This window comes from Natator depressus, chromosome 1 (assembly GCF_965152275.1).
Source record: "Natator depressus isolate rNatDep1 chromosome 1, rNatDep2.hap1, whole genome shotgun sequence".
Classification (NCBI taxonomy): domain Eukaryota; kingdom Metazoa; phylum Chordata; order Testudines; family Cheloniidae; genus Natator; species Natator depressus.
The window spans coordinates 235,524,367-235,539,848 of record NC_134234.1 but is presented as its reverse complement, the minus strand read 5'-3'; the positions used below and the strand labels follow the sequence as shown (position 1 = coordinate 235,539,848).

The 15,482-nt window shown below is 42.4% G+C and overlaps 1 protein-coding gene across 7 annotated transcripts in view; it reads left to right on the top strand.

Annotated features, from left to right (window-relative positions):
- Positions 1 to 15,482, top strand: part of DERA (deoxyribose-phosphate aldolase) — a 140,897-nt gene that overhangs the window by 1,490 nt on the left and 123,925 nt on the right. For 6 of the 7 annotated variants that reach the window (XM_074938311.1, XM_074938291.1, XM_074938276.1 and 3 more), the window contains exon 2: positions 15,140 to 15,237. In XM_074938311.1, coding sequence (XP_074794412.1) covers positions 15,140 to 15,237 — 98 coding nt within the window. Of the gene's footprint in view, positions 1 to 11,759; positions 11,896 to 15,139; positions 15,238 to 15,482 lie in introns of those variants that run through there. The other variant, XM_074938284.1, reaches the window with a different exon arrangement.

Sequence of the window (15,482 nt, the reverse complement as noted above, 5' to 3'; positions counted from 1 at the left end):
CCATACCCCCAGCCAGAGCCCTCATCCCCCTACACCCCAACCCTCTGCTCTAGCCCTGAGCCTCTCCAATACCCCAAACCCCTCATCTTCAGCCCCAGCCAGAGCCCTCATCTTCCCCACGCCCTAAGCCTCTGCCTGAGCCCCCTTCCACACCCCAAACCTCTCATCCCCAGCCACACCCATCCCCAGCCTCACCCCTGCAGCCCATCCCATCCCCAAACTCCCTCCCAGAACCTGCACGCCCCCCGCACCTCCTCCCATCCCATCCCCAAACTCCCTCCCAGAGCCTGCACCCCAATCCCCTGCCCCAGCCCAGGGCCTGCACCCCAGACCTCCTCCCCCACCCAAACTCCCTCCCAAAGCCTTGGGCAGGTGGGGGGTGGAGTTTGGGCGGGGGCAGAGTTTGGGCAGGGGCAGATTCTGGGCACCACCAAAATTTCTACAAACCTGCCACCCCCACCGACAAGAGCCAGTGCGCCGTACTGGGGCGGACCAACTTCCTCAGGTGGCAATTTAAAGGGCTTGGGACTCCCAGCAGTGGCTGGAGCCCCGGGCCCTTTAAATTGCTGCTGGAGCCCTGGGGTAGTGGCAGTGGGGCTCGGGTGGCGATTTAAAGGACCCAGGGCTCCTGCTGCCCCTACCGCCCCAGGCCCTTTAAATCGCTGCTGTAGTCCATCTGCTGCTACCCGAGGGCTCCGGGGATGATTTAAAGGGCCTGGGGCGGTAGAGGCAGTGGGAGCCCCAGGCCCTTTAAATAGCCACCAGAGCCTGCCGGAGTTCTGGGGTAGTGGCAGTGGGGCTCTGGCAGCTATTTAAAGGGTCTGGGGCTCCTGCTGCCTCTACCACTTGGGCCTTTTAAATAGCTGCCGGAGCCCCACCACCGCTATCCCAGGGCTCTGGCAGCAGGGCTCCGGGGACAATTTAAAGGGCCCTGGAGGGTAGCAGCAGCCGGAGCCCCGGGCCCTGCTGCTTGGCCCCTGGGGCTCTGGCGGCAGCTAGAGCCCCCGGCCCTTTAAATCGCCCCCTTTAAATTGCCCCAGGGCTCCCAGCCACCTCTGCAACTAGGAGCTCAGCGGGTGATTTAAAGGGTCCGGGGCTCCCAACTGCTGCTACCACAGCCCTAGCCCCGTGTCTTTAAATCCCAATTTAAAGGGCCCCAGGATTTAAAGGCCCTGCCTCTTCTGGTAGAGGCCACGCTTCTTCCAGTTGAGGCCCGGTCCGATCCTCAGGACTCCGGAGTACCGGCAAGTCCTTTAAGTTACTTTCATCCCTGTCTGAACCTTCAGGGAAGGGATGTGTGTGCAGAAGTAATAAAGGGACTCCAAGTTTTGTTGTTGCTGGTAGACCTATGCCTCATGGGCTGCAGCTGCAGAGAGGTTAGTGGGCCAGCTGTGACCCAACAACATGACATGTGGATCCCTCCAGAATAGTTAGTATCAAGGTGGGAACATGTCAATTTCCACAAAACTTTCATCAGGAAGGGCAGAGAAAGAGAGGCTCTCTCTAGCTGGGTGGTTAGGGTACTGGCCTGGGGTATATCTTACACACTCCTAGTTTCAATTCCCTGAAACCGTTTGAAAGTTTTTCTTTTTGCTCCAAAGCTCCAAAGTTGTCGAGCTATGGAATTGTCATCTTGGGGTCGGCTCTATCTGTTTGAACTATGACTTGCTAACAGTTTATATGATGAATTCTCCTGCTGGTGAATTCTGAGAAGAGATCACAGTTTTAAAGGAATTTTTGTATTATGAAAATTGTTGAGTAGCTTTTATGAGCATATTTCAGCCTATGGGATCATTCAAGGTTTTGATGATTAAATATTTGGAGTTTGCTCTTTGGACTTAGTGATTAGTTGTCTGTGCCACGTGGTATTTTTCTTTTTTCGCAATGGTTGACCTTACTTTTATGAACTGCTTTCTTCTGAAACAGATTATTTTCTTGATTAAACAAATATGGGGTCTGGGCCCAAAATTCGCTGTCCATAAACATTTGTGAGAACAACAGTGCAAGGGTGCAACTGCTCACAACTAGACACTAGTAAAGCAGTATGAAGGGGCTGATTCCAAACCTGGTTTATAATCCAGGGATGTGTTTATAAATCAGATTTTCACACTATTTCAGTAGTGACAACCCCAAAATTTCAAATATCCTGAGTCAAGGCCCCCAACATCATGAGATTGGCTTAAAAAATCATAAGCCATAACAATATCGGTTATTCTTATTTTCCTTGTTCTTTAGCCTTTAGGCTAATCAAGGGTCACATTGTCAATCTTTTCTGCATAACCATGAGGGCTAGAAATATATTTTGTTGTTGTTAAAGGAATGCTGAGATTCACTTGTAATCACCTGTCTCCAGAACCCGAGGCTCTAATACCTCAATAGGGCAAGATTTATAAAAACATTTCAGGAGTTGTCACCACTGCTATTCCAAACAGCTTTAGGTACACGCCACGAGTGCCACAAAAACATGGCAGGACTCCCTGCCCTGATTGTTTTGTGACTCTAGGGTTCTGACTGAATCAATGTTTTCTCTGTTCCTTTCACCATCCTTACTGGGTGGTGAGAGAATGGGATGTTTTTCTACTCATTGCATCCTCATTGAATCAAGGGATTCACCTTGCTCTGTACATTCCTTTTTCTTTCCTGGAGTAAGAGCAATTATTTCCCTCCATCCCCCCCGCCGGAAGGACTGATTTTGAGTTTCCCCCACAAGATTACTGGGTTTTGGGGTTTTTTTTTTTTTTGCCCTCCATTACATTATCTTTAACCAACAGGACATCTTTTATTTCCATCTCTTTGAAATGTTGCATGTCCTACAAGCAAGCTGCTGAGTTACTGTGATCTAGTGCAGTGGCTCTCAACCTTTCCAGACTACTATACCCCTTTCAGGAGTCTGATTTGGCTTGTATACCCCCAAGTTGCACCTCACTTAAAAACTACTTGCTTAAAATCAGACATAAAAATACAAAAGTGTCACAGCACACTATTATTGAAAAATTGCTTACTGTCTCCTTTTTACCACATAAAATAAGTTGGAATATAAATATTGTACTTACGTTTCAGTGTATAGTATATAGAGCAGTATAAACAAGTCATTGTCTGCATGAAATTTTAGTTTGTACTGAATTTGCTAGTGCATTTTATGTAGCCTGTTGCAAAACTAGGCAAATATCTAGATGAATGGATGTACCCCCGGGAAGATCTCTGTGTACTCACAGGGGTACGCACGTGTACCCCTAGTTGAGAACCACGGATCTAGTGTATGATCTGGGGTAACTTGAAGTTACAGGAGAATTACTCTTAAGTATCCCTATCTGAAAGACATCTTTTTGCTGGAATATGTATGATAATGTTCAGTGTTTGACTCATACCATCATACGGGAGGGTATGTGCAAACCTTATTCATGCAGATGGCATGTGTTTTTTTTAAACACTTACTTTAATGTACACATCTTATATAGTGATCACCTATGTGGTTCACTGTGAAGTGTTTATGTAGAATCCTATAATATTATCAGGCAAAGCAGGTTGTATCCCTCTCAGTAAATTGTCCTCAAATAGATCCACATGTCTAAGTGAATATAATGGAGGTAGTATTGTCTGGTGGATAGGTTATGGGACTAACTCAGGGGCACCAGGTTTTTATTTCTGGCTGAGTTCATGACTTGCTGCATAACCTTGGCCAAGTCACTTAACCGTTCTATACCTTGGTCTCTACCTTCTACAACAAAACTCAAAAATAATGATTTGTAAAGTACTTTGAAATCTATAGCAGAAAAGTACTATATACATTTATTATTACCACTCATTCTCTGTAATTCACATTCAGGTGTGTTCAAAATATTTCTATAGCAAGTATTCCCTTCTGAAATTAATTGTTTTCCCTCTCCCAAATAGCTCTCCTCCTGGACTTATTTTGAGTGCAAGATTATAGTATGGAAAGCACTGTGGGATCCATCAGGATCAAAGGTGCCATTTAAAATGTAAAATAATGTTAGAGGTATTCCTGCCTGCATATTGGAAGAATGTTTTAAATCCATTTCTTAAAGAATAGTAATATTTCCGGACTGTTTTTTTTTTTTTTTTTTTTTTTTTTAGGTAAGTAAAACCTTCCTTGTGCAGCGACAGATACTGTGTCCCAAATGTTAAGGTGTTTGGGAACCAAATCTGAGACACCTAGGGTCAGATTTTCTGAGCACCTGCAGCTCCCATTAACTTCTGTTGGACTTATTGGTGCTCAGCATTTCTAAAAAAACCAGGCCCAAGGTTTTTCAAATTGGGCACAAATAAAATAAAATATATATTCTTTTAAAAATCAAATGCTCTTTTTGAAAACTTTGGAGTGCTGCTGTTTTAAATATTTTTGGATTGCTTAGGTCCTATATGTATTAATTCTTTAGATGTACAATAAACTTCAAGCAGAAAAAGTCATTTAAAATAAAGACAGGTTTCAGAGTAACAGCCGTGTTAGTCTGTATTCGCAAAAAGAAAAGGAGTACTTGTGGCACCTTAGAGACTAACCAATTTATTTGAGCATAAGCTTTCGTGAGCTACAGCTCACTTCATATGCATCCGATGAAGTGAGCTGTAGCTCATGAAAGCTTATGCTCAAATAAATTGGTTAGTCTCTAAGGTGCCACAAGTCCTCCTTTTCTTTTTATTTAAAATAAAGGGCATTGTTTGGACAGAGCATGCAAACAAGCATCTGAGGACACCAGTGGATTCTCAAGAGGCAGTGATTTAACTGTCAATGGTATATTTATGCTGGGGAATGCAGAGAGAGATTTTGGTCGGATGACCTGAAAGTTTTTCATATCAGAGTCAAAGCATAAAAAAAAGACACTTTGAACGTTCACATTTCTGCCAGTTTCATGGCTTTGCTCTGATGGCAGCTGCCCGTGTTACAAACCTTTTCTCCTAGACCCATGCAAAATGGGAGGGCTCAGCAGGTATTCTAAGGGCTTAGCTAGTTTGTGCTAATGTCCTTTCAATGGCAGTGCAAAGCAGTTTCCTCATGCCTACCCGGCAATGCTTACTACACACAATTCGGATGGTGATTCAAGTTTTCTAGTAGACACAAATCAGATGTCAAGAATTATAACATTCATAAACCAGTCGGAGAACACTTCAGTCTCTCTGGTCATGTGATTACAGACATGAAAGTTGCGATATTACAACAGAAAAACTTCAAATCCAGACTCCAGCGAGAGACTGCTGAATTGGAATTCATTTGCAAATTGGATACACTTAATTTAGGCTTGAATAGAGACTGGGAGTGGCTAAGTCATTATGCAAGGTAACCTATTTCCCCTTGTTTTTTCCTACCCCCTCCCCCCCCCCTCCTCAGACGTTCTTGTTAAACCCTGGATTTGTGCTGGAAATGGCCCACCTTGATTATCATACACATTGTAAGGAGAGTGATCACTTTAGATAAGCTATTACCAGCAGGAGAGTGGGGTGGGGGGAGAAAAAACCTTTTGTAGTGATAATCACCCATTTTTTCATGGTTTGTGTGTATAAAAACGTCTTCTGTATTTTCCACAGTATGCATCCGATGAAGTGAGCTGTAGCTCACGAAAGCTTATGCTCAAATAAATTGGTTAGTCGCTAAGGTGCCACAAGTACTCCTTTTCTTTTTGCAAATACAGACTAACATGGCTGTTACTCTGAAACTAGTAGACACCTAGTGGTCAAATACATTTACAAATAATTTTAAAAGATTATTCCATCTGATTTCTTCTTTTCTCTTCTCTTCTCTGTAAAACGTGCCACTTGTACATCTAAAATGTCTTATAAAATGCCAGGAGTATAGCACTCCTATCTTTTCCATAAATGAAAGTGACACTGTTGTCCTCAACTCATGCCATATTATATAATCACCCTTTGTTTATTGCAATTTTCCATTCCTTATTTTCTGTAAAGTATAAAAAAATCATTAATTCCATCTTCTCGCTCCCTCCCCCACTGTCCCATAATATTAGAAGAAGGTAGTTACTTGATTAAAACGAAGGGCAGGTGCAGTTAGAACAGATAAAAGGAAATGCCACTTCATACAGAATATAGTCAGCCTGTGAAATTTGCTTGCCACAACAGAGTCATGTACTGAAGGCAGATTTTGAAAAGGGCTAGAGAATTTTACAGTCTACACCATTTGTAGCTATACGTGCTGAGATTGGGGAATAAATCTCCTGTATTTATATATAAACTGGTTGTCACAGGCATCAGGGAAGAAGGAATCTGTCCTCTCCCACACTGCTTCCAAAGATGCTCTGACCAGGTGCTTAGTCTGCATGTTTTACCACTTTCCTCTGAAGCACCAGGTATAGACTACTCCTGGAAACAGGATAGTGGATTTGATAGACCATTGGTCTGATTTGGTGCAGCACGGGCTACGACTGTATCAGATGAATAAAATAGACTTTTGCTGGAAAGCATTCTCCCTAGAGGAGTTACTTTTGTAATGCATGCCTTTAGCATTCCCCTCTTGCCTCATTTGGTTTCACTGTGGGTTTAGCAAACTGATATACAGACTTTCTACCAGGAAGTTTATCATAATCCTCTCGGAGAGATTTTTCATACGAGGTAGCCACATCAGAGGAAGAAGGGACACCCTGTAACTCAGGTTACAGACAGAAGATAAAAAAGACGCTTAAAACCAGAGATGCAGCTAGTCTGTGTAGAGCCTGACTTGCGTCTAGAAATAAACCTTCCCTCGTGAGCATTAGTACGTGGGAGCTAGGGCTCAACACCTTTCAAAAATAGGCCACTTATTTAGGTGCCGTACTTTTAGGCCACGTTTTCAAACTTAGGTACCTAATGATTAGCCCCAGGCAGATGTGGGGGTGAGAGATCTTGCAGCAAATCAGTGGGAAAGTTATGACTAGAACCCAGGAAACCTGGCTACCAATCCTGCACTCTCATCATTATTACATCATTATCTGCCTTTGCAAAACAGTGTCCTCAGAATTACAATGATTAAAGTGCATTCTTGGATGTTAAACAAACAAACAAAACCCTGCCCATTTTCCTCAGCCCAGAAATCTGAGAGTAGAAGGATGGATGGATGGATTTTTCCACCGGGAATATAATCTAGTTTATTTGAAAGGTATGTATTTTTATAGTTGGCATTTCTGAGCCATTTACATGTGAAATCTAGCCTGTTGGAAAGTGGCATTTATATAATGCAGTGTGGCATCCTTGTTCAAGAGAGCATAAACCTGGTTTTAATATTATTATTAATACCTAGCTTTGATATAGTGATTTTCATTAGTGGATGTGAAAGTGCTTTACAAAGGATGTAAATATCATTATATTGGCTTAATTATTAAACTGAAATTTTTTTGTGATTGGCCATTTGATTTAAATATTAAATATTAATGTTTTCTTGTGATTATTAAACTAATGTTACAGCAGAGTAGAAACTGGCTTATGGTTTCTCATTCAGGACTTATTTGTTTGTCTTCCTTTGAAGCATTAAACATTAACCATTCCTAAAGACTGGATGTTATTCTTTAAGATCGGCTGGGAGCACTGCCTGTGAAGGTTGCCTGAGGGGGCTGAAGTGAGTGAGGTGGGAGCTGCTGAACTGATGGGGGAGGTTCCTGGGGGCGGGGCTGAACTGAGGGTGAAGAGGTCCGATGGAGTAGGGAGGCTGAACTGAAAGGAGGCAGGACTGGCCTTACCATGAGGCGAACTGAGGCGGCCGCCTCAGGTGCCAGACTGTGGGGGGGCGCCACTAGGACCCAGAGTGTAGAAAATTGTGTCTGCTGCTGGTGCATATGGATTCTCCCTGCTCTAGATGCACAGAGATGGTGGAGTGCTGTGCTGGAGGAAGGAGGGCACAAGAGACATAACAGGCAGGAGAAAAGGTTAGAGGGAATAACAGAAAGCAGCAGGAGCTGCAGGGAGAGAGAGGAGGAGGAGCCTCTTATGTACCTCTCTAGCACCCCCAGGAGCCTGGACTGAATCACACCAGCTTCTCAGGGAGCTTCCTGTTTCCTGCTGCTTCCCTGAACCCACTTGAGGCGAACAGGAAGTCAACTGAAGCAGTAGGAGCCAGTTAGGCCCTTAAGACGCTGATATCTTCCCTCACTCAGGCCCTGCTACCAGCCCTGCTTATTTGTCCCCTTCAACTGAGTGTTGAGAGCCACTATAGCTGGTACAGAACAGCAGTCATGAGAGAAAGAAGAAAACACCCCTCTGGGGCAGCATTCAGAAAAAGAAAGAAAACCTTCCTTTTCTTTCTATCTAAGCAGGAAGGAGCTCTCCTGAGATACAAATGTTTACGGTGAGCCTTCCCAGTGAGGATGTGAGTGGTGAGGAGATGCCTGATCTTCCGTTAGTTAGAGTGCCTGTGACCTGGCAGCTACTGCAGCGTCCATATCTCCATCTCAAATGGATGTAACTATGCACATTCCTGAAGAAAAGTGTAGATCAGAGAAGAGTGTGGTGGAGGCTGCTGCTGAGTTTAGTTCCTTAAGTCTAGATGATCCAGGACTGTGGACCCATTTGAGCAGGAGCCTGAGGGACTTCCTTGTACTGCATGGGCCACAGCAAGTGAAAAACTTCATGTTCCCGAAAGACAATGAAAATAGAAGTTTCCATCCAACACATTACTGGCGTGAAATCCCCAATGGTGACAAAGTGGAGAGGCCATGGCTTATGTACTCAAAACCCCAGAATGCTGCATACTGTTTTTGTTGCAGACTCTTCCAGTCTAATGCTCCAGCCACATTGGGTTCTACAGGAACAAAGGACTGGAAAAATCTGGTTAGAAATCTGGCATGCCATGAGAAGGCAGCAAATCACCAGAGAGCATTCCATAGGTGGAAAGAGCTTGAGATGAGAGTAAGTTTAAAGGCCACCATAGAGGGTCAGCATCAAGAGAAGATTACATCAGAGTCTCTTTACTGGCAAAAAGTTCTGAAAAGGCTCATTGCCATTGTGAGAATGCTTGCTACCCAAAACCTAGCACTGTGTGGCACTTCAGATCAGCTGTATGTGCCAAACAATGGAAACTTCCTTAAAATTGTGGAGCTGATGGCTGAGTTTGATGCTGTACTGCAGGAGCATCTAAGAATAGTCACCACCCAAGAAATGTACACCCACCACTACCTTGGAAAAACAATTCAAAATGAGATCATACAGTTACTGGCAACAAAAGTCAAACAGAAGATTGTGGCAGATCTGAAGTCAGCAAGCTATTACTCTGTTATTCTGGACTGCACACCTGACATCAGCCATATGGAACAAATGACTTTAATGGTGCATTTTTAACAGCAACAGAATCACCAAGTTCAATGAATGAGAACTGCATGGGACAAAAAAAGTTTGAGAGTTTAACTCTCGGATCCGTGTCTGTACTCCTCTGTTCTTTCCTCTCATGTTGGCACCATTATCGTAGCCCTGACCTCTCATGTCAGCTATTGCAATTCCTGTATCTTCCAGCTTTTTAAGAAGCACATTTGTCATACCAGCTCTTGTAGTATCGTCAATGTCAATAAATTCTAGAAAATGCTCTCTGACAGTCACCATTGCAGGGACATTTTCACTAGGTTCTGTTGCTGTTAAAAGTAATGCTGGTGTCAGAAATTTGAACAACCACTGCACAGCACATAGGCCCCCAGAGTTACAATGCATGTAGTGATAGAACCCCTTACGGTTTAGGTGATACCCAAAATATCACATATGATCATAGTTTCTAACTCAAAAAATCAAACCTCAAATGGTAACCAATTTAACACATTCCATTATGAGATTTGATCCTTGAGCTGTTACTTACATTTGTAGTTCTATTGAACTCGTTAGGCCTATGTAAATGAGTGTGGGAGGCTGGATTTGGACTATGCTTAGTTGAATTTCTCACTTTACCACTAAAATATGCAAACACTATCTTTTAAAAAAATATTTTAATTTTTAAGCGTTCAATTTAGCTGTTCAAAGGGATTAAATAAAAGTCCAACTTCTGGTCAGGAGCAAATCTGTATTTAAAAAAAGAGTGGGTTGTGTAGCTTGGGTATTTATAAGGTTATGTATTGAAGCAGATTTTTAATTTATTTGTTACTGATGGAATAGCTTAGTATTATTGGATTTGTGTTGCCAATTCAAAAGGGAATGGTTTTCCTGTTAAAGTTTTAACTACGGTTTTGAAGGTTTTCAGATGTCTTCAGAGGAAAAAGTAAACTTTAAGAGAGTGATTACAGAATATTGGCTAATTAGCTGTAATGTAGCTGCTTTAATTGCTTTTATCCCTGAAGCCACATGACTATGCAGATGACTAGCAGATGACTTATTTAAAAAAAAAAAAAAAGAGTGTTCACACTGCAAGGTTAATGAGCCTAATTAAATATAGTTTTCCCTAGCCAGACTCGCTCAATCATAAAGTGGGGGGAAAAATCCAAGGCAAACAGTTCTGTTTTAAAATAATGGTTATGTTCTGAATTTTAATAGACAAAAGTTAGGATTGAGACTGATTTTTTTTCTGACTAAAGACATTTATGTTTAAAGGTCTGGTAAGATCCCACATGGCAAACTTTGAAAATCTATTTAGAGATGATTATGCTGATACATATTTATTTGTTTTTTCTTCTCCACCCCCTTCTTAATTAATAGAGATGTGTGCTTGAAGAAAGGATCTGTGCTGCATTGGAGTCTCCATCTGCTCCTGCTTATTATCATAACCTTTGTCCTTCCACACCACATCCCTTACAATTTTTTGTTACCCTCTCATGTCTAATATTAGATTGTAAATTCTTCTTGGCAGGGATTTTGGTCCAGATTTTTAAAAGTATTTAGGCATCGCTTCGCTCAGGATTGTAATCTGTAAAAATCTAGGCTCTTGTTTTATTTGTTCTGGTAAGCACCCAGCATGCTTTTTCGGTGCTGTAGTAATAATGAGCAGATGACTTTTTAAAGGGGTATTGAATGGGAAAGCTGAAAACATGAGTTAACAGAAGAATCCCTTAATGGGATTGTTGGTTTTCCCCAGTTGTCCAGCCATCTCTCGAATGGCACAGACTCAGTTGTGTCTTTTGTTTAAACCAAATATATCCGTTAACATGCTTGTTACTTCCTCAAATATATGTCTGTGATTCTCCCTCCCAGAGAAAGTTACCCAGAGTTCCTCAGTAGCTTTGACCAACGGGTTAACTGTGACCATATGAACTGCCATAACCAGATTAAATCATCTAGTACAGTATCATGTCCCTAAGAATGCCCAGTATCAGATGCATCGGAGGAAGTTGCTAAAGACTCCAAAGTGGATAATAATGGAATAACTTGCCTGCGGGGGAAGTTTCTTCTTACCCCCTGAGGGTTTGTCTACACAGCAAAAAGCTGTGTGCAGGCCAGCTGACACACATGCTTGAATCCAGTTAGTGTAGATAACAATAGTAGTGAAGACCATGCAGTGCGGGTAACACAAGCCTTGCATGGTCCCTGGTTATGTACTTGGCTCATTAGCCCACTCTGAGGTCATTGCAGCACTGTCTTCACTGCTATTGTGTCACTTAGGTAGGCTAACCTGTGGACAGCTTTGGCTGTGTAGACTCAGGCTCAGTCAGATTTAGGTTTATGGCATAAGATAGCACAAAAGGAAAGAATTATTGATTTGTAACAAATTGGATTTAACATTCAAATTCTTCCTCTTCTGCATGCTTTGCATATTCTATACAAGCAGTCGTGTTACGACAGACGTTTTCGCTCCATGAAGAAGTGATACAAAGTTAATTTTCTGACAGATCAACTCAGTTGTCTTTCGTAGCCTTGAACGCAATGAGTGAGTCTGGAAAGAATCAAGATATCATGAACAAAGGGGACTCTTCACTGTTTGCCGTCCAGCGCCAGAGTAACTGTGGACAGTAGGTCTTATTAGAGAAGAGGTGAAGCATTTCAGACAAGGTACTGAGCTTCTAAAAGACTTGATCAAGTCTTCCAAAGGGATTGAAAGGTCGTGCTGCCCCCAGTACGTAGTAAAGTTATCAGGAGTCTTGATAAATTGCAGCAAGGTCTAATGATTCTGCCTGTACACTAGGCACGTAGGAGGAGAATCACAACTCTGACACAGATCCATGTTTTAATTCCTATCAGTAGACTAAGTCAAACGTTGTATATAATGGTTTCTGGGAAGCCAGGAACACCGGTCACTTCAGGGTCTCAACATCAGATTAGCTACAGAGGATGCAGAGGTCTTTGTAAGGGATAGTCTACGCTAGAATTGCTACAGCTGCACCGATGTAGCTGCGCCCTTGTAGCGCTGCTAGTGCAGAGAGCTCTCCTGTCCATAGGCACTGAGTTTTTTTTTTTCCCTGGGGGGTGCTCCGCCCCTACTTTGCCCCAAGGGCCCCCCTTCCATTGCCTTCCCCAAGGCCCTGCTCTCACTCTGCCTCTTCCTGCCCCCTCCCTGTGGCCCCTATGTGCTCACTGCTCTCTGCTCTCCTCCAGCTGCCAATCAGCTGATTGGGGGCGCTGCCAAGCAGCTGATTGGGGGTGCAGCCAAACAGCTGTGGCTGGTGAGTACAGCACACCCACTATTTTTTTTTTCCCCATGGGTGCTCCAGTCGGCGGGAGAGCTTCTCCTGTTGACATAGCGCTGTCCACACCGGCACTTAGGTAAGTGTAACATATATTGCTCAGGAGGGTGGCTTTTCCACATCCCTGAGAGACTTAAAGTTATACCGAAGTAAGTGCTAGTGTGTGCAAGCCCTAAGGGATCAGCTACCTTATCGTTAAACTGTTTATATGTGCATGTTCAAAGGTCTTCTGGTTGCATTTCATTTGTCAAAAATTCTTAAAGGGATGAAAATTCCACCATCAACCCCAGGTTATAAGAACATATAGCTATAGCCCTTTCCAATATTTTCAGAGATGTGGGCGAGACCAGAGTGCTGTTCCTTTGAAACAGAATATGCAGGTTTTTGACTTAGCCTATGCAGAATCATTGAGGTTCTTCTGTTATAAAATGTGTTTGCAATTACATAAATTCCTTCCACTCTGATTTTAAAGCATAAGTGGATGTGTATGGTGAATGCTGCTATAATCTTGATGGAAACTTTACAAATTTGTAAATGATCATTTGTTCTCTAGAATTACATCTAACACACTTGGTTCATTTTGATTTCTCTGCTTGCAGCCAGTGTTTTCTCTCTGTCTTTGTTGCTTGTTTAATTATCTGTAAATAAATACATGGTAGTAAGAAAATGTTGGCATGGTGGGATGTTAAAATTTTGTATGTTGTTAGCTCTGTACAGATGTCTCTAGTTACTCTGCTGATAAACACAGTTAAAACACTACATGGGCAGTTTCTAGATTGATGGAAGAATTCTTTTACTGACCTAGTGCTGTCTATACCGGGGATTAGGTTTCCTTAACTACATCACTCAGGAGTATGGATTTTTCACACCCCTGAGCAACATAACTGAGTCAACCTAACTTTTTAGCATAGACCAGGCCTTAGTTTTTTGCCTTTGTTCTGCGTTCCCACCACACCTGTCCTTAACTTTCCAGTCACACTTGTTTCCTCCTTGAGCTTCCAGCAAGTCCCAGGTCATATCTAAATTAGGAAAACAGGTTGTGCTTAAAAATGCATTGTTTCATATATTTGAACTAACATGATTTTAAACACAAACATCGATAAGGTTTAACAACTTTAAAAACGGGTTAGCTAGTCATAGTCAACCCTAGAGTCCCATGAGGAAAAAGACTTGGGCCAAGGTTTCTAAAGATGCTTTGTGATTTTTGGTTGCCTCAGCTGTTAGGTGTCCAACTTAAGACTCTTCAAAGGGACCTGATTTTTCAGAAAGTGCAGAGCACCCACCTCCTGAAAAATTAAGCCCCTTCAAGGTACCTCTATTTGGGCTTTAAAAAATGGAGGCAGTCGGAATCACTAGTCACTTTTGGAAATGTTACCCTTGAATCGTTGCACTGTCCATAGGTAAGTTATCTTCAGGCACAGGGCTTAATTCCCTGGTCAACAGATATTTAGGAAGAACTAGTTGCAGTTTAGCTGACCATAGATTTATAGATTATTTTTCTTTGCTTATATCTGTCTGCCTTTAGTTTCATCATTGACTCATTACTTGATCAAGAGGATATGTACACAAGTGAACATTAATTCAAACATTTGCATTGTCATGCCCTTGGAAGTTTAAAAGTTGAAGATGTAGAAGGCTCAATCCTGGAATGTGCTGAGTGCCCTCAGCTCTCATTTGCTAGTTAGCCTGTTTTCAAAAGTGGATGTTCATTGTGGGTGCCTCCAATTTTTGGTGCTCAGCTTCGAACAGCTTAGGCCTGACTATCAGAGGTGGGGAGAAGCCACAGCTCCTGTTGACTTAACTTGCAGTTTGTGGATGCGCAACGTCCAACTCAGTACCCACTTTTGAATGTTCTGCCTTCAATTTCCTTAAGGGCTGAGAGTGCTTAGCACCTCTTAGGGAGTATGTAGCATTTACAGGTTTTGAGAGAGTCAATTTGTGTGTGTGTGTGTGTGTGTGTGTGTGTGTTAAAAAATGGATGATTTAGAAACTGATAAATACAGAGCCTGATCTGTAGGCTGCTAGTTTAAATTCACCTAGGACAATACTGACCCAAACTCCTTCACAGGCGTTGTGTGGTAGCTTTGGTGAAAGGTGATGGCATGAGTATAGAACCCAGGAGACAAGTGTCCACATTACAATTGGTTATAACTGGCAGCCTGAGCAGAGAGCAGCCAAAAATTGAACGGGCATGCTCTTGCCCCTCAAGGGACAAGTGAGGGGTTAGTGAAGCACATTGGTGGGCAGTGTGAGGAAGCTGAACCGCCATTTCTGTGCTGTACTTCTTATAGGCGTAGAAGATTTTAGAGTCCAGGACTAGCAATCTGCCATCCTTCAACACCATTAAATTAACTCAGAAGTTTTAAAGGGAAACTAAAAGTCAGTATATACATCTGATTCACAGACCCTTCCCTTGAATAAGTGTTGACAAGGTGTCACGTTAAAGGGGTTTTTAATATTTTGGATTGGTGAAAGGCCTTTAAGCCCTTAAAGGGACACATGAGTCCAAAGCTGCCTTCAAAGGACTTGAATTATAAGGAGGACCTCTCCTTTTTAAATACCACTAAAATATATTAAAAATACACTAAAACTAATGGGAGTCTTCTTCGTAGACCTTGGCTCGATCTCAAGAGTGCAAGTGAATCAACCTGCAGTTATAATGCATGCAGAACAAATTCAGTCACGAAGAACTGTGAAAAAGGATTGGCAAGTAAGTGCTCTTTTTAAGCATTCTGTTCCTGTATATTTAAAGCAGTCATTTTCGCTCTGTAGACTGTAGTATTGAATTTCATTCAAGATGCATGTAAACCTAAAAGATTGTGGTTGTCCATGTCTTATTTTAATAATTTGTATTTGATGATAAGTCGGACTAAGATAATGCATTTATCCAGAAAAGTTAAAAACCTGATAACTCATGAGTGGTCAAACTACAAATGAATTGCAGGCATCTTTATT